This window comes from Rhinatrema bivittatum, chromosome 13 (genome assembly GCF_901001135.1).
Source record: "Rhinatrema bivittatum chromosome 13, aRhiBiv1.1, whole genome shotgun sequence".
Classification (NCBI taxonomy): Eukaryota; Metazoa; Chordata; class Amphibia; order Gymnophiona; family Rhinatrematidae; genus Rhinatrema; species Rhinatrema bivittatum.
This window is the reverse complement of record NC_042627.1, coordinates 23,027,266-23,045,237: the sequence shown is the minus strand read 5'-3', so window position 1 is coordinate 23,045,237 and position 17,972 is coordinate 23,027,266. Positions and strand designations below refer to the sequence as shown.

General features: G+C 43.7%; 1 protein-coding gene across 7 annotated transcripts in view; it reads left to right on the top strand.

Moving 5' to 3' along the window:
• Nucleotides 1-17,972, top strand: part of LOC115075130 (dual oxidase 1-like) — a 165,104-nt gene that overhangs the window by 29,161 nt on the left and 117,971 nt on the right. For all 7 annotated transcript variants that reach the window (XM_029575342.1, XM_029575340.1, XM_029575343.1 and 4 more), the window contains 6 exons: nucleotides 3,182-3,369; nucleotides 3,988-4,189; nucleotides 6,975-7,141; nucleotides 9,186-9,246; nucleotides 9,344-9,437; nucleotides 10,049-10,139. In XM_029575342.1, coding sequence (XP_029431202.1) covers nucleotides 3,182-3,369; nucleotides 3,988-4,189; nucleotides 6,975-7,141; nucleotides 9,186-9,246; nucleotides 9,344-9,437; nucleotides 10,049-10,139 — 803 coding nt within the window. The remainder of the gene's footprint in view (nucleotides 1-3,181; nucleotides 3,370-3,987; nucleotides 4,190-6,974; nucleotides 7,142-9,185; nucleotides 9,247-9,343; nucleotides 9,438-10,048; nucleotides 10,140-17,972) is intronic.

Genomic DNA, 17,972 nt, shown 5'->3' with positions numbered 1-17,972 from the left:
TTCTGGCAAGGGTTATCCAGGAGAATAAAAGATGAACTAGCAGTTCGGGACCTTCCCTTGACCCTAGAAGCACTTATTGCCTTGGCTATTCGAATAGATCTGAAATAGGAAGACCTCCTATCGGGCTACTGCCATAGCTCCAAAGCCTCTGAGCCACCCGGACTCCACTCTAGAACTTCCAAGTGTGACTGCCTTTGTAGAACCCATGTAATTGGGCAATACTAGACTCTTGATTGAGGAAAGACAAAGGCGAAGACAGCACAACCTTTGCCTATACTGCGCAGTCCAGGGACATTTTGTTAGTCTGTGTCTTGAAAGACCAGGAAACTCCCAAAAAACATGCCTAGTGGGGAGGGAAATTCTTAACCATCCTGCTTCTACTCCACAGTTGATGGTACCAGTGTACTGAATTTATACTGAAGCCTTAATCAGTACCGGAGCCAGGGGCAAATTTATTCAAGATTCATTTGTACGCCCTTCTACTAATTTGACTACTCCTCATGCTATTTCTTCCATTTTCAGAGAACCCTTACCCATCTATGTGACTGCCACCACCGTGCCCATTACCATGCAGATAAGTTTTCACCAAGAAAATCTTCAATTCTGTGTTCTACCTAAGGCATTTAGCCCCCTGGAACTTGGATTACCATGGCTCAGACTCCATCAACCCTCTATTGATTGGAACACCTTACACTGGCGTCCATCCTGCTGGGAGTATTGTACCAACTCGTCTCCAGATGCTCCACTCCAGACCACCTTGCCTGAAGGACAGGATCTGCCATTCCTGTGTACACCCTGTTCCCACTTAAGTTATAAGGAGCCTTAACCAACTGTTCCAAATCTTCAAAGTCCTTTGTCATGGATGTAGAAGCCACTGTCAAGACTGCAGGGGCTGTCCTCATTCAACAAGATGATCTTGGAACTTACAAACCATATCAATATTCCTTCGAAGAATCCCTGTCTAAAGAACAGTATCAACCAATTGTTTCCCCAGCTCAGTCCCGAGACCAAAGAATTCCTAGATGTCTTGCTGAGCCTCCTCATGATAAAGATGCTCCTTCAGCATCTCCCCAGAAGCAGAAGAAAATAGGTTTGGGGAGGGGGCTTAGAGGAGGGGGTACTGTTACATTTACCGCTCACAGGATGGCTTCACGAGTGGTTTCACTTACCCCAAACACCACCAGCAGTCTCAAGCAGCTAGATGCCACCGACGTATGACAGACACTGTTGCTCCTAAGCGTGTGCGTGCACCATGGCTCCATTTAAAGGGCCTGTGACAGGAAAAGCCCATTGCACCCTCAGATGACATCTCTGCTTCTTGCCCTATAAAAGGGCTCTTCAGACCTTCCAGCCTTGCCTCAGCAAGAAGGTCATTTGGTTCCAGTCTGTAGCCTTGCTTCAGTCTTTGGCCTTGCTCCGCTCTAGTCTTCAGCCTTGCTTTGCTCCAGTTTTCAGTCTTCAGCTTGTCTTCAGCTACAGCCTTGCCTCTGCCAAGTCTTCAACTTCCACCATAGCATCTTGGACTTTGCCACAGCCTGACTCATACTGACTCGCTCGCCCACTGTTGGCGCAGACCTTAGGGCCCAGCCTACAAGGTTGCACCAATTGTGCCATGGCAAGAAGGGCTCACACTCATGTTGTGTGCAGCAGTTGTATAAAAGTATGCAGAGGAATCTACTTCTGTGAGATAGTAGCTGGCTCCATTAGCTGGCACCTTCTATCAAGAGAACGCATGATGATTCACCTCACAGTGCTCGTCCCTAGGGAGTGATGAGACTGTGGGTAGGGCTGTGACAAACTGCTTTCGCCAAAAACAAAATGTCATGTTCTGTTGATTTATGTGAGTTTTCTTATTAGCACTAGTGGCAGAACATCCTGTAAGAATTTCATTTAGCAGAGATAATGGCACAACTCTTCATGAAACTCAATGCAGTAATTTGGATGTAACAGGATCACATGCATTAAAGCTGTATGTTATGGCATTGGCCAATGATATGAAACTGAAATTATTTGCATTTTATTTGATACATTGGTGTGTTTTGATGCTAATTGCAATGTTGGATGTGTTCTCTCAGCAAATACACATCCCTACTATGTAACTTATGTTGTATATTCTTTTTGGAAGAGTATAGTACCCCTCCTCTGTTTCTTGTGTAGGTAGAATGATAAAGCTACAGTAGAAGTTCCAGCCTCTAGATAGGATACTCAAGGCTCTGCAGAGAGTAACATGCTTTCACTAAATGGGATGCATATCATGCCAAGTTCTTAGTACTTTTCACCCTTAACCTAAGAATCGTGCAAGTCATGCCATCAGGTAAGGTTGTCATACACGAAAATCTGCTGTTGCTACATTTGGGATGATGCCAGTTACTTGTAAGAGATCCTAAAATGTAAATATAGTTTCAAGTCATTATGATTCATGAACTTGCCCAAATACTTACTCACATCCAGACGCAGTGTAATACAAAGAGCACAGGGCTACAGTATGCTGTACATACTAAGGGTTTTTCCCAATGACATGGGATGGGAGGAACCTTTTAGAAGCGCTGCTCCAGCATGTGCACGCCATGAATCATGGGTGCTACTTCTCGGTTACTTTGCATAAGCTAAAGGAGTCAGAAGTAGGGGAAATGGTTTGCTACATATTATTTAGGAAGTGATCTTCAAACTGTCCACATTGAGACAAAGACCATGTGTACATTTTACTCATGGGCTCTGCACCAGTTCTTAAAAGTGCCTATGTACTTCCATCCCGAAACAGGCTGTGGGTACAATTCCACTTGCCCCTGCTTTTTCTGTGGTTAGAATTTTGCTGGAAAAGTGTGTGCAAAGATTTGAAAAGTGCAATCTACACACACATTGTTCCTCCTTTGATCTAAACGCACCCCTGGAAATGCCTTCTAGGACAGTATACGCTTTCAGAGAGTTGATTTTAACATGGGTAAAATGCTTTGAAACTTGTCCTCATTTTAAAATTACAATGTGGAATTCTGATACAAGTGCATCCATTGATCATGAGAGTAAAATACAGCAATTATTTTCAAGAATAAAAAAAAAGATTATAATTTAAATTATTATACATATACAGGCCTACCTGAATCTATGCCAATCTCAGAGTTGACTCTGACATGGAAAAGTCTGATCTTTTCTGCTCTCATTCCTGTCTTGGATATCCTTTCAGGTTACCACGTATTCTCAGAGATCATAGATGAGCACAAAATGGGTTGCCCTGCTGAATTTTTAAATATCAAGATTCCTGAAGGTGACCCAGTGTTTGATCCCCAACATAGTGGACGCATAGTTATTCCATTCCAGCGGAGCCTATGGTGCAAGCAAACGGGAAGAAGTCCCAATAACCCCAGGCACCAGGTAAATGAGAATCCTAACTAGACCAGCTTCTTTGTTATGCTTGCCATAGAAAGTTCAGTTCTTTATCAGGGTGCTGATAACAGTGCTGGACAAACAGAATGGCTACTATAAATATTAAGAAGGCAGATCACTGTGGGTCAGCCTTTGTTCCCGTGGTAAAGGCTGAGTGCTGCTAGTGGGGGAACTCAGCTTTGATACCCAGTTCATGCTTTTCTTTCTTGGACGGACTGAGGTTGCATGCTGAGGTTGGGCATGCAACCAAAATAACCTTCACAGCTTCTGACAAGACAGGGGAGCCAATGACTTCCCTTGGTTGCTTGGTCAAAGAGTAGAACTGGAAGTCGTTTGGAGGGAGATACCTCCTTTTTTTCTTCTATTGTAGAACATTGTTGTACTAGAATAATGTCTAGGAAAATATATGGGAGGAAACTGGTGTAAGCTTCCGCACTCCCCTTCCCCTCCCCCACTCCATATTTATGTGCTGCCAATAATGCACACTAATATAGGTTGCTGTGAGCTATTGAAAAATAAATGCACCAAAAAAAAACAAACTCGAAAGGAAACATAATAATTAAAAAACAAACAAAAAAAATCCATGCATAACCCTAATGTCCACAGGTAAACTCAGTGACAGCCTGGATCGATGGAAGCTCCATATACGGTTCCTCGCATTCCTGGAGCGATGCCCTGAGGAGTTTCTCCGGAGGGATGTTGGCATCTGGATCTGACCCGCTCTTTCCTAAAGAATCAGGTGACAATATTCTAATATGGAAAGCACTGGACCCTTCGTCTGGGCAGCGTGGAGCCCAAGGGATTTATGGTGAGTGTTAACCATCAATATCCAGGCTGTGATCACTATTTATATTCTTCAAAGCCCAGTGTGCTTTGGTTTTACTTTGAATGGGTTTAATTAGCTATAGATATATACCGTAATTGGAGAAAAATAGAAGCCTGTGTGCTTTAGTTGTTGATATTTTGTGCACGTTGGGATTTGTATAGCTCTATGATTAAAAAAAAAAAAAAAAAAAAAAGAAACTGTGTGTTTGTCATAAACTACCATACAGATTTCAATGAACTGTAAAGTCAGTGCATTGGTAAAGTATGCCAGCAGGGTAAACCATTATATAAGAAACTAAGAATTAATTTTTGTGGACCCTTAATTTTGTTTACTGGTAACTTGTTTGCCCATGCGGTGCCACTGACTGAAAGTCAATGAAATCTAGATGGTTTAAAACATATTAGTGCATTTTGATGTCACTGTTGCAAAAGCCCCGTACGTGCATTTTGTGTATTTGAATCAAATACGGTCTGCTGACAAATCTCCAGAGGTGTTGCTTACTTCGACTAGTCACAGGTGTAATAAGTACCTCCATTAAAAAGGTATCACCTACAACTTGTCTGATCATTATTTCTCTATTAACAATAGTTTTTTGCACAGTTTTCAAGGTCAGAAATCTATGAAGGTAATTTATCAGAGTTCTGCTTTGTTTATGGCAATATCTTGTTAAATCTAAGGATGAGTGAACCTACTCTGGCCTAGTTCAGATCCAGGTTGAGATTTTCAGAATTTTGCCCATGACTCTTACTGCTCAATTAGTCTTGATGGGATTTAAATGTGGCTGCAGATTTACTCACTTCTTTTTACTTATGTGACTGCTCACAGATTGAATATATCTGAAGACGGTGAAAACCTTTGAATACTTGACACAAATAGTCATCTCTTAATATCTGAATGAGGCAAATATGGTACCTCAGGTCTAGCTGTGCAGGCTCAGCTGTCTCCATGTAAAACTGTGAATGACAAACTTCTCTGAGGAATTTCCTGGTTTGTTTCAGTGCAATTTCAGCTCACTTTATCCAAACCCTCACCCCATTCAGAAAGGGTTTGAGTTTATCCAGACTAGTGTGCCCGTCCTTAGATGAATCCCCCTTGTCTTGTATCTTTTCCTTTTTAGGAAAGGTGACATCCAAACCAAATCTCCTTGATTTGCCTGCGAGTCTTCCTGCTTCCTCTCCTCCCATGTCCAGTTCTTCCATGCCTTCTCGTTAAATATTGCTGTTATTACTAAACATTTCTATAGTGCTAGTAGGTGTATGTAGCACTGTACAGATACATATAAGAAACAGTCTCTCTCCATGCAGCTTACATTTTAGTCAAGACACACAGACGTAACGGACAAGAAACATTTGGATTAAAGTCAACCAGGGAATTACTAGAAAGAACCGGAACAAGATGGGTGTAAGCAAAGCATGCCACTCTGGCTGTAAGCTCTTTGGGGAGAGGACAGGTCTTCAGCAGTCAGGCTTTGACCTAAAGCAAACAGCTTACAGCAGCTGAGAATCTCTATGTAGGGTTTAACTGCTCTTGTAGATTACCGTTGGGTTCTGGAGCTTCTTCTGCAAAACACTGGCAGTGCTGGAGGTCCCTATTCTCTGTCCCTCTGCTTTTCCCAGATTATACCTGCTGTGAGAGATAAACATCATTCTGTTGCTTTCTGTGGCTCTGTTGCTTTGTCTTTGTTTAAGGTGGTCTGGCAGGGAGCCCTGTACCTGCTTCCTTAAGATGGGCTATAGCCTTCTTTACCTCTCTGCCATTTGCAGTGGATTATGGTTAACATAACATTACTGTTTGTTTTTCCTTCCACCACACTATTAAAATCCGACCTTTCCTCTGTCCCTGTCCTAAAAACCATTACCCATATCCTTATCCTTTCACTTTCATCCACCTGCCTACCAGAAATTTGTCCTCTAATATCTTGGCCATTTCTCTCTCTCTATCATTCACAAGGTAATCGATAATGCATATTTGTGCAAGACAAAGAAATATTTGAGTTTTGTGGGGGAAGTTTAAAGAGATGACAGCATAGCTCCAGCTTTTGGATGTTCTCAAAATGCAATAGCTAATACAGAGATAATGAACACAAACAAGCAGAACGTATTGCAGAACACTCTACATTACACTGCATAAACTTTCACACTGATGGGAGAAATTAATGGAGCAAAAATTCTCAAAGTAGTTACAGTTCTGCTCTCCACACTCCCTGAGCTTTCCGTAGTAACATATGAGATGATGGCAGAAAAAGACCATCCAGTCTACCCAGTTATTCCGATCTACACTGCCCAGGATATTTCCCAGCTGCCAGCCACAGTGCAGGTCCGTCTGTAGGATATCACTCCTTTTATCCAACTCTCTTTTCTGTTATCTTCCTCCGTTGTACTTCACCCTGCTTGGTGAGCAGTGAAACCCACTTTTTTAAGTTCACACCCAGCTCCCCTTCCCTCCCATCTCCCGTCGCAGGATTCTCACAATAAACCGAACATCTGCCATCCTAGGTCCCTGTGGCCTTTCTGAACGGTGCCGCAGCAGAGCGTGTAGCCTGCCCTGCAGACCCAGCTCCAAGAGCAGCTGGAGTTCTGGTAGGGCTTCAGTTTTAGTCAGAGCACCGGGTTATGACGCCTCCTGGTAAGAGATCTGAAGGGGGGGGGGGGGAAGGGCACGCAGGGGACAGAATACACGTGCATGCACGAGAAGCTGAAAAGATGTTAGCTAAAGCTGTTGGCAATTTTTGATTTACTAATTTACACTTAATGTCCCCTTGCTGCAGAGATGGGAAATGCCCGTGCAAATGAGAGCCCCTTCCTGCAGGCCGAGAGCATTGTCTGGTTCCGCTACCACAATTACCTGGCAGCAAAGTTTGCAAAGGATCATCCCCACTGGTCCGATGAAGAATTGTTTCAGCACAGCCGGAAATGGGTCATTGCCACCTACCAGGTAATCGGGGCCGGCTCCAGAGCAAATGGCACCCTGGGCAAACAAAGTGTGTGTCCCCCGTCCCCCCCCCCGGCCTCTCTTTGGCTGTGGCAGGATGGGATCCGCCAGGGCCTCTCTTTGGCTGCCGTGGGATGGGTGATGCTGGCGGTGCCCAGGGTGCCCCCACCCAGTTCACGGCATCCTGGGTGACTGCCTAGCTTGCCCACCCCAAAATCCAGTCCTGGGGTACTGATGAAACGAGCCATCACTACTTTTCCAGACAGTGATATGTGAAATTGTTCATACTAGGGGGAATGATTTACTACCCTCTTTTTCCTGTAGACACAGAATGGGAGAGAAGTGTTATTAAATCAGACCCTAGATGTGAAAAGCGCAAAACCTGGAGTGATCATCCCACAAAATACAAATCAAATAAATAAAAATATAGCCACCTTTTATATAAATGTTTTGCCCATACTCATATAAGTATAATATAATTATTGATTTGATATTATATATATATATATATATATATAGATATCTATATATATATATATATTTATTTATTTTTTTTAGAGTTGTCACAATTTTAAATTTTCCCACTTCTCCTTGATTGTTATTCTAATGGACATTTGCTTCTTTTTTTGTGTGAAACTTTAGTCAGATTTAACCTGCCACTGCCAGCACAGAAGGTTTATTGTGAAAAAATGAAGGTTATTTCCTCATAATGAAATTATTCCTGAAACTAGAAAAATAATTTTTGTATGTCTTTAGTGCCAAGTAACAGCAAAATGGGTCATTGTTACTTCTCAGGTAACACAACAATCAATAGACGTTTAGAGCCCAGTATCCAGCTGCTATCTGAATGAGCAATTTAGCTGGACAAACTTATCCGGCTAACCTAGCCAAAACCTTTAGTGACACTGCTGCATCGCTGTATATAATCCAGCTAACTAATAACTATTAAGATAGCTGAGTATCCAGCTAAGTTTATCCAGTTAACTGTAGGACAGCCGAATAGCTGTCCTAGTCTTCTCCAGCTAACTAAACTGGATAAGGCTAAAAACCAGCACATCTGGCTACGTTAGCCGGCTAAGAAGCTTCTTCCCAGAATGCCCCCATCCCACCGTTCCAGTTAAGTGTTTAGCCAGATAAACAGCTGACTAGGTTGTGGCTAGTTAGCACAGCTGAATTTTCCGATAGCGCCACTTAGCCAGTTAAGTCTGAACTTAACTGGCTAAGTGGCGCTGAATATCGACCTCCTTAAAGTTTTTATTTTATTTTTTGATTTTGAACTTTTCTTTTGATCTGAGAGTTCATTTTTTTCTCCTTCCAGATCAGTTAAAACTAGTGATGGCTTCCTGGCACCATTACCCTTCATTCACAGTTACCCAATGGGTCCCCCTCCCCTCCCCCCCCCCCCCCCCCCCCCCTACAGTAGACCTGCCCACTGTTCCTGGTAATGACAGACCCGAGGCCAGGAGCCCTGCAGCAGAGTGCCTTCTGGAACCCTATATCATGCACTTCAGATCCTACCACCGGGTGTTGCCCTTCACAAAGACCATAGCTCCACCCCACCCACCCCCACCCTAGGGGATGTGAATGCTGCCTCCCTGAGTGTGGAAGAACCAGCTCTGGGATCAAAGAAGGCACCTTTTGCATGAACCACCGGGCTGGCCCTGTTTGCAACTTTAAAATCAAGTGCATAATAGAGTCCATATAAAAGATGCATATTAGCTTTGTACTGTGCTGGCTTTCTACCTATAAATTCTTTAACCGAGCAGTTATCAAAGCCATTCACCTGTGTTAATAGGCCTGGCTTTTAGCGTGTTTACTTTGTTTTGCTAATTTTCAAAGAGCAGCTGCCCGAGTAATTTCTCTTTCCACTTTGCAGCTCTGTGGGTTGTTGCAAAATTACCTTTTCCATGTATGCAACCTGTTGGAGGCCATGCTGAAGGCGCAGCATGGCGAACAGTTAAGAGTGACTTACCCCTTGCCTACTCTTGCATACGCTGTCATCTTAATTTGCAGTTAATTACTTGTTGTGTTTCTCTTATTCCTGTAGAATATCGTACTGTATGAGTGGCTGCCTGGCTTGCTTAATAAAGCGGTCCCAGAGTACAAAGGTAAGTTGGGGCGTGAGCGAGGTGCTGGGAGCCGCACAGAGCCTCCTTTTGGTCTGGGGATCAGGAGATGGAATTAAATCTGTCCCTGCATTTCCAGGGTATCAGCAGCACGTGGATCCCTGTCTTTCCCATGAGTTCCAGGCAGCCGTGCACTTCAGCGCCACCATGGTGCCTCCCGGAGTCTACATGAGGTAGTGAGAACATATTTCACCAGGTTAATTCTGTTTGGAGATTTCAGCGTGAAAGAACATGGCCAGGGACAGAATCCTATCGGTCATATTAGTGCCATCATTATTTTAACATCATTTCGCCATTGGTAGGCTTGTATTTCTGATGCTAGTTCTGCTATGGCATCATGGGACTTATTATTATTGCTCTGTTTCGGACCACCCTCTTGGTTTGTTATGGTGGTCACCTTTCATTTACTGTGGGGGCCAAGCTGGGAGTGACCGTTTTTTTTGCTGTGCTTAGCCCTGCGTACACCTGAAACTCGCTGGCACTGCAGGCCGGTGTGTGCTACTGGTAGAATGAACAAAGCTTCAAGACGGAAACAAATGCTGATTTTTTTTCCTGCTGAAACAAAATCAGTGGAGAACAGATGAGACAAAGTTAATTGCTCTTTTAGCTTTCTAGTTCAAAGTGTGATTGTTGCCATTTGCTGTTTGGATCACAGCTCTACTAGCTCTTTAATTATTAGGTTATGTTGCTTTTAGGCGTGTGGGTTGCTTTTAAAAAAAAATGTTAATCTACAAATCTGATTTTATTGCCCCCTGATTTCTTTCCTGTGTTTTACATATCTCAGAGACAAGAGATGCCATTTTCGGAATGTGATCAACATGGACGAAAGCCTCTCTCCTGCAATCCGTGTCTGTAACAGCTACTGGAACCGCCAGGTATTACAACGCCCCGCGGTCTAGCACTGCCTTACTCTGCCAGTACTGTAAACACAGCTTCGCACAACCAAGGCTAGGCGTGAAAAGCTCTCTTGGAAGGCACCATATTCCCCATTTGTGCCACTTAATCTTAGAAGCTGTTATTTGACAGAGAGCAAGATGGTTTTTCTGTTTATCTTGCCAAAGATAGAAAGACTGTAGAAATGCTGTAGAAGCAGAAACACTGTCTCTTGCCAAAGCCTCCTAAGTTAATGGCGTGCAGGGTATAGCCCTACCACTCTCTCTCTCTCTCTTTCAGAATGAACCCTGCTAAAGCAGTCGTCTCCAATAGAAAGGCTGCTGACTTCAGTGACAGCCACAGTGCAGGTTGCCACAGCATCCCAGAGTTTATCACAAGACACTACATAATGCGAAAACTTCCCAATAGCCAGGGCACTAGGTGGCATTTGGATTGACATTTTAGGTTTAGCTTGATATTTAGTTGATTTTTTTCAATTGATGCAGCAGTGATTGCCGCCAGGAGGTGTGCCGAGTGCTCCGTACTAGTAATTGTGTTTAGTTGTGTTTTCAGTACAGTTCTGTGCAAAAAATTGCCATAGAAGTAATGTCTTCTTTCCCTCGGGTATCTACGTTTTTAGCAGACCCGTAAATGATGCATTAGGATATTTGAAGGAGCACCATGCTGACTCAGGGTTGACTGAGTGGAAATGCTTCCCTAGCGAATATTTAGCACTAAGGTTAAAAGCAGAGTGGAAATATTTTTTTTTTTGTTGACCAGTTATTTCAACTGACCATGAAGAGGGCTGAATTCTGTCTGGTTCAAGTTTGACATTGAATGGTTCACACATCCCTAGATCCCCTGATCCATGCTAAACACCATACTGTAGAAAAAGTAAAATAAATAAACAGTTAATTTGTCTTCCACATTATCAAGTACCATCTTTAGTACCAAGGTTGGCGACTATGATGTGGCAGTTTTTGCTCTTTTCTCAGCTTTCCTTGTTGGTTCACCCATTGCTTCCAGATCTTCATCGTGACCAGTTTTTTTTTTATGTCGGCCTAGTCTTTTCTCTGCTTTCCTCTCCAGTACTGAATTAGCCAATCTGCCATTAGCTAACCTGAGTAAATGACTAGCAAATCTCATCTTCCTTTTCAACAAGCCTTCTACCTGGGTTCTTCCACCTTTCATTTAAAATCTAATCCTTGCACCTGATCTTCAGAATACTTCTGTATCACATTTCAGATGCCTTTGGTTTTCTTTGTGATCTCGTTTCTGTAATTCTGTTTCACTTTTTGTGTCCCGCTCCAGAGAAGATGCGTGCACTCAGTAGCCATTTCTTTAGCATTACAGCTAGGTTCCTCCTAAGAAACACCTTACAGTTCCAAAACTTATTCTTTGCTTTCCCAAGTCTTCTTTTCTGTGATCCAACTACGTAGATATTTATATTCTTTAATTTATTTATTTATAAACTTTTATTTACCGACATTCGTGAAGCACATCATGCCGGTTTACAAAGAACTCAATTGGAAGATACAGTATAACGATATAACAAATATGACATTGAAAACAATAAGATGTTGCTAAACGAGAAGCAGCAAACATTTGTTCCGGTTTCATCTCTTCAGCAAATATTTTGATCGCGTTGAGCCGATTATCGTTTTAGTTGCCTTGGTGTGAAAGCTCGTACATCTGAGGTGTGCCTAGGATGGGGGAGGTGGTGGGAAGGCTTGGGACGGGCAGCCTGCGTAAGCTGGAAGATGGTGAGGAAGGCCACAAGAGTGCACCTCACGGCTGCAGGAGGACTTGGGCAATGAGTTGCTTCTGGTGCAGCGGGCCTGGGAGAGGAGTTACTTCCAGTATGGAAGCCTGGGAAAGGAGTTAGTTCACTGTAGGGGGCCCTGGGGGGAGAAGCTAATTTAAGTGTGGTGGTTGGAGGAGTTGCTGTTTCACTGTGGGTTCAGGGGCTTGGAGAGGAGCTGATTCTGCTGTGATGGGGCCCAAGCATGGTAGGAGCTACTGTAGTGGACCAGGTCCAGGAAGAGCTACCACCCTTGGGTCCTAGTCTAGGAGAAGATCCTGCTGCTGCTGGGTGTCAGCCCAGGGGGAAAAAGAGGTGAAGGGTGAGAGAAATGGGAAGGGGCCAGGGAGAGGAGGTGGAGGGAGAAGAAAGCATGAGAAAATTAAAACTGGGAAAAACAAAGAAAAAAGATTGGGTAGGGTAGAGCTTATCCCCTGTATCCTAAAAAATTTGACTGGCACCTAAGGTTTTTTTTTTAAACTTTTTCTACCCCTGGCCTGTGGTCTGCCTGGGTGTGGCCCATGTCTTTGCCTTCTGCGCCTGTCTGTCACTGGGTCTGGGCAGGGAATGTCTGTCTTTCTGTGTGTCTGCCTGGGTGTAGAGTGCCTCTCTGCATCTGTGTGTGTCTCCGTGTGCATCTGCGTGTGTGTGTGTGTGTGTGTGTGTGTGTGTGTGTGAGCGCGCCTATGTGTGTCCTCGTTTTTAGCAACCTGAAGAGAAACAATAGTGGGGCCCAGAGCCACTGGTTGGCAACTGGTTCAAGAGCTGATTGGTTTGCAAGAGACTTTGTTACCAGGCTAAGACTCCAGGATAGCCTTCCTGGATATATATCTGTTATCTTCCGAAAGCTAGACAAGAGGGCAATTTTTCATAAACATTTCCACAGGTAAAATGGTGCTTTACACATGGAAGTAGCATATTAAAAAAATTGCTTGCCTGATATGTTGGGTAAACTTGCACGTGAATAGCTTGTATGCAGACTGGGTGGGATATTGGGAGGGGTGGTGCGGATTTGCACTTACATGCATGCATCTATTTTTTCAAAAGCATATATGTAAATTTTCTATGCACATCGTAGCAGATAGAAATATGCCCAGGTAAATTTGGGGGAATAATTTTCAAAGTGGACTTAATGCATGTAAGTCGTCTTTGAAAACTGCTATAACTTATGTACATATTTGCTGCTTCATTTAGATGGGCTGTTATAAAACTATCCCACAATGTATTAAGTTTATCCAATAACAAATTTATTACCTTTCTGTTGCTCTTGTTGACCTTTTATTTCCATGCATAAGCATTTTGGAACTGTTTCCTTCTTATTGAATTACCTTATGAGAATGAAATGTTAATTATATCAGTAGGGCCCTACAAATCTGAGCATGATTTTGCAAGAGTTGAGAGAGAACGGAGTTTTTCTATGGAATTTTGCCTCTGATAAACGTGCTTCCGCTAGGTAACAAAGACTGGGCAAACATTCCCGTAAGCTACCCTAGGGCCGGGGAAAGTGACTGTCCCAGGGTGGATTTGCTGTATGGATTTTGTTGTTGCTAGGTGGGTAGAGGAGGGAGGAACTGGAAGCCTGCCAAAATAATTCAGTCATTCATGATGCAACCTTCCTGAGAAAAGTTAACTACATGCAATTACCGAGAATGCCCTGACTCATTGTTCTTCCTCTCCCAACCCATCATCTGGCCACGCCACTCACAACAGTACCAGCGATGTAGCCCACGAGGGTCGGGTAGCCTTCGATTGTGTCACAGTGTAGAGTACGGGGCAGTTATCACCATGCACGTCGCATGGCAGCGAGACCATATAAACCGCCAATCATTTCTAGGTTTGGTAACAGAAAAATAAAGGTTTGTTTGATAGACCTGGGCCATTTTGGGGTGCAATTTTCAAAGACAGTCATGGGTGCCCTTGGAAGGACAATGACCCTCTCTCTTTGACTTTTCAGCATTGCATTTGGCCTTGGCTTATCAAGTCCTCCAGAAAAGCTTATCAAGTCCTCCAGAAAAGCCGATACAGTACAATGCGCTCCAGTGGAGCGCACTATTAGCCCGGGGTTGGAAGCGCGTTTTTGATGCGCTAGCTTTACCCCTTATGGCGCATCGAAAACGCGCGGCCAACCCCCCCCAAAACTAATAGCACCCGCAACATGCAAATGCATGTTGATGGCCCTATTAGTTATTCCCACGCGAGTGTAAAATAAAATAAAATAAAAATGTAAAGTAAAATGTGCAGCGAAGCCGCACATTTTACTTTCAAAAATTAACGCCTGCCCAAAGGCTGCGTTAATTTCTGCTGGCGCCGGGGAAGTGTACAGAAAAGCAGAAAAAACTGCTTTTCTGTACACCCTCCGACTTAATATCGGACACTCAATTATGCCGGCGTCCACTTTCCGAACCTGAGGCTGTCAGCGGGTTTGAGAACTGACACCGGCAAATTGAACGTCGGCTGTCAAACCCACTGACAGCTGCCGCTCCTCTTTTTACCACGGGCCCTCATTTGCATACTAAATCGCGCGCACAAGAGAATGGCCTGTGCGCGCGTCAGGAGAGCGGACGCTCGCCTCCGAGCGCCGGCTCTCCCGCGGGTTTTACTGTATCTGCCTGTAACTTGGAATCCTCATGCTTCTTTCTCAGCCTACCCCTTTCACTGCCCATCCCAGCTTTCACAGAGCTCTATAGGAAGACTCCGATTTCACACACTTGTGCCCTCGAGATCTTGGCTCTTTCTGACCATAATGCTGATCCCCTCTACCTTCCGTCCCCGGTTCCTCTGCATTCTCAGCACTGCCTCTGTTTAGTCTTGCTGCTGTCTCACCATCCTCAATCCCATCTTTGTCTTTTTCTTTTGAAAATCTCCCCAGTGTTAGAACATAACGCCATCACTACGAGTCTTCAAAAGTCACTGCAAGTCCATTTTTTCCCTTTTCAAATATATGTTCATCAGAGCCATTGTTTTATTGTGCTTTTAGCACAGTAAGTGGTCTTGACAGCCAAAGCAAACAGAATTTGCTCATCCGTAGAATTCTAGTGCACCAAGAGAGGTGGAAATCCTTACGCGAGTGAATTCTGGTTGTTTTAACAGCTTTTATTTGTGGTGTGAATTTCTTCCTCCTTGAGATTTTCTCTCTTGATTTTGTTCTTTTTCCCTCTTCTTCCTTCTCGGGTTACATCGTGTACATATTTTTTTTATATATATATAAATTTGTATAGCTGTTTCTTTTCTTTTATATGTAACATCATTCTGAGAAATCTTTTAATTAGAAGAATTCCACTTTTGTCACTTTGTTAAAGAACTTATGTTTTTTAGTAAGGTGACAAAAGTGGTGACTCAGGAAGGTGCAGTAGACGGTGTCCATCTGGACTTTAATATTTATTTATTTTATTTATTTATATACCGTCTGTCTAACAAACAATCAAGACTGTGTACAGATTGGTCGAACAATAATAAGGCCTTTGACGCTATTCCGCACGGACTGGGTGGTGTGGGGAGTGGCAGAGAAAATCGTGAACTGGATGAAGAACTGGTTGAGCAACAGCGACAGAGTGGAGGTCAATGTCCGCCAGTCTGGCAAAGGTGAAGTGATCACTGGGGACATCCCAGGGCTCCCATGCTCTGGGTCCTTTCAGTGTCTTTATCTGGGACGTCGCAGAGGGGCTGGAAAGAAAAATAGGCTTCTTTACGGATTATGCAAATCTGTAACAAAACAGAGATGCCAGATGGGGTGGAAAAAAAACAAAAGGACTGATCAAAAGTTTGGAAAAAGAGTTTCAGTGCTAAAAAGTGTAAAACCCTGCATCTGGGGCATAAAATTCCAGGAGCTGCTTTTAGGACAAGAACTGGAAATTGTTAAACAAGGAGTAGATCTAGCAATAATCAACAGGTGATCAATAAGTAACAGGGAATGCCATTGGGATGCTAGGTGGCATAAGTAGTGGTATCGACAGCAGGGGAATGAGCTAATGCCCGTGTACAGGTTATAGGGAGGTCCCAGCTCAGTACTGTGTTCTGGAGGGAAACCAAACCCTCATAAGGAGGAGGCTCACAGGAACCTTTGGCTTGCCAAACTGGGTCAGAACAAAGGTCCATCAAGCCCAGTATCCTGTTTTCCAACAGTAGCAAATCCAGGTCACAAGTACCTGTTAGGAGCCCAAGAGATAAGTAGATTCCCAGCTGCTTATCCCAGGGATACATTTATGGACTTTAACGATGGGAACTTTTTAGAGTGTAGATACATTAACAGCTGTATTTATTTTTCTGCTTTTTGGTATTTCAAAGTGGATTACATTCAGGTACTGGAGGTGTTTCCCTATCCCTAGTGGGTTTATAATCTTAGTTTGTCCCGAAGGCAATGGAGAGTTAGGTGACTTGCCCAAGGTCACAAGCAGCAGCAGTGGGATTTGAACCCTAGCTTCTCTGATTTGTAGCTTGCTGCTCTAACCACTAGGCTACTCCGACATACCTTTTCTTCCCTGTTAGTCACAACCCACCATATGACTCCCTTTCCTCCCCTCCCCGCAGTGGCATCTAGTGCCCTCTCTTTCATACACACAGAATCTCTCACACATGCACGCTTCCTTTCTCTCATACACACAGAATCTCTCACACATGCACGCTTCCTTTCTCTCATACACACAGAATCTCTCACACATGCACGCTTCCTTTCTCTCATACACACATCTCACGTGCTCCCTCTCTCTCACAAATGCACACAAGCTCCCTCTCTCTCATGTACACATGCTCACACAAATGCTCCTTCTCTCTTATACACACAGGTGCACAGACATGCACACTCCTTCCTTCTCATACACACAGGCTCTCACCCACATGCACACTCCCTCTTCCTCATTCGCACAGGCTTTCACACACATGCATACATGCTCTCACACACATGCTCCCTCTCACCCAGGCCTCTCATTGTCGTGGAGTCTGAGGAGGAAGGAGGGGTCCCATGGCTTTCTCCTCACTCAAGCTACCAGCAGGTTGGGATGAGTCAGAGGCACCATGCCCTAGTCTCTTCATTTCAGCCGCTTTCAGGTTTGGGTAAGTCGACAGCCCCGATGGTTCTTGGCTTCATTTTTGCCACCAGCGGCTTGAGGTGTGCCAGCAGTCTCAGTCATTTCTGCCACTTTTGAGTTGGAGTAAATTGGTGCCCCCAATGGACCTCTTCTTCATTTCACCCGCCGGCGGGTTGGGGTGCACTGATGGCCCCTGTCGGACTTCTTCTTTGGCTTTCATCACATACTCTGACAATGAATTCTAGAGGTTGATTATATATTTAAAATAATATTTTATTCTATTTCTTATAAACGTATTACTTAGTAACTTCATTGCATGTCCCCTAGTCTTTCTACTTTTTGAAAGAGCAATTTGCAATTAGCTGTTCTACTCCACTCATTTTATAGACCTCTATCCCATCTCCCCTCAGCCGTCTTTTCTCCAAGCTGAAGAGCCCTAACCTCTTTAGCCTTTCCTTATAGGGGAATTGGTCCATCCCTGTTATCATTTTAGTTTCCCTGCTCTGTACCTTTTCTAATTCTGCTATATCTTTTTTGAGATGTGGTGACCAGAATTTCACACAGTATTCAAGATTTGGTGCATCATGGAGTGATACAGAGGCATTATGATATTTTGTGTTTTATTCTTCATTCCTTTCTTAATAATTCCTAGCATTTTATTTGCTTTCTTAGCTGCTGCCGCACACTGAGCAGAGTATTTTAGCAAATATTTCAAGATGATGCCTAGATCCTTTTTCCTGGGTAGTGATTCCCAATGTGAAACCTTGCATTGTGTAGCTATAATTTAGATTGCTGGTCTCTAAATGCATCACTTTGCACTTGCCACATTAAATGTCATCCGCCCTTTGCATGCCCAGCTCCCGGTCTTGCAAAGTCCTCTTGCAATTTCACACAATCCTCTTGTTATTTAACAACTTGGAATAACTTTGTATCGTCTGCAAATTTGATCAGCTCGCTCGTTGCTCCCATTTCCAGGTCATTTATAAATATGTTAAAATTAAAAAAAAACA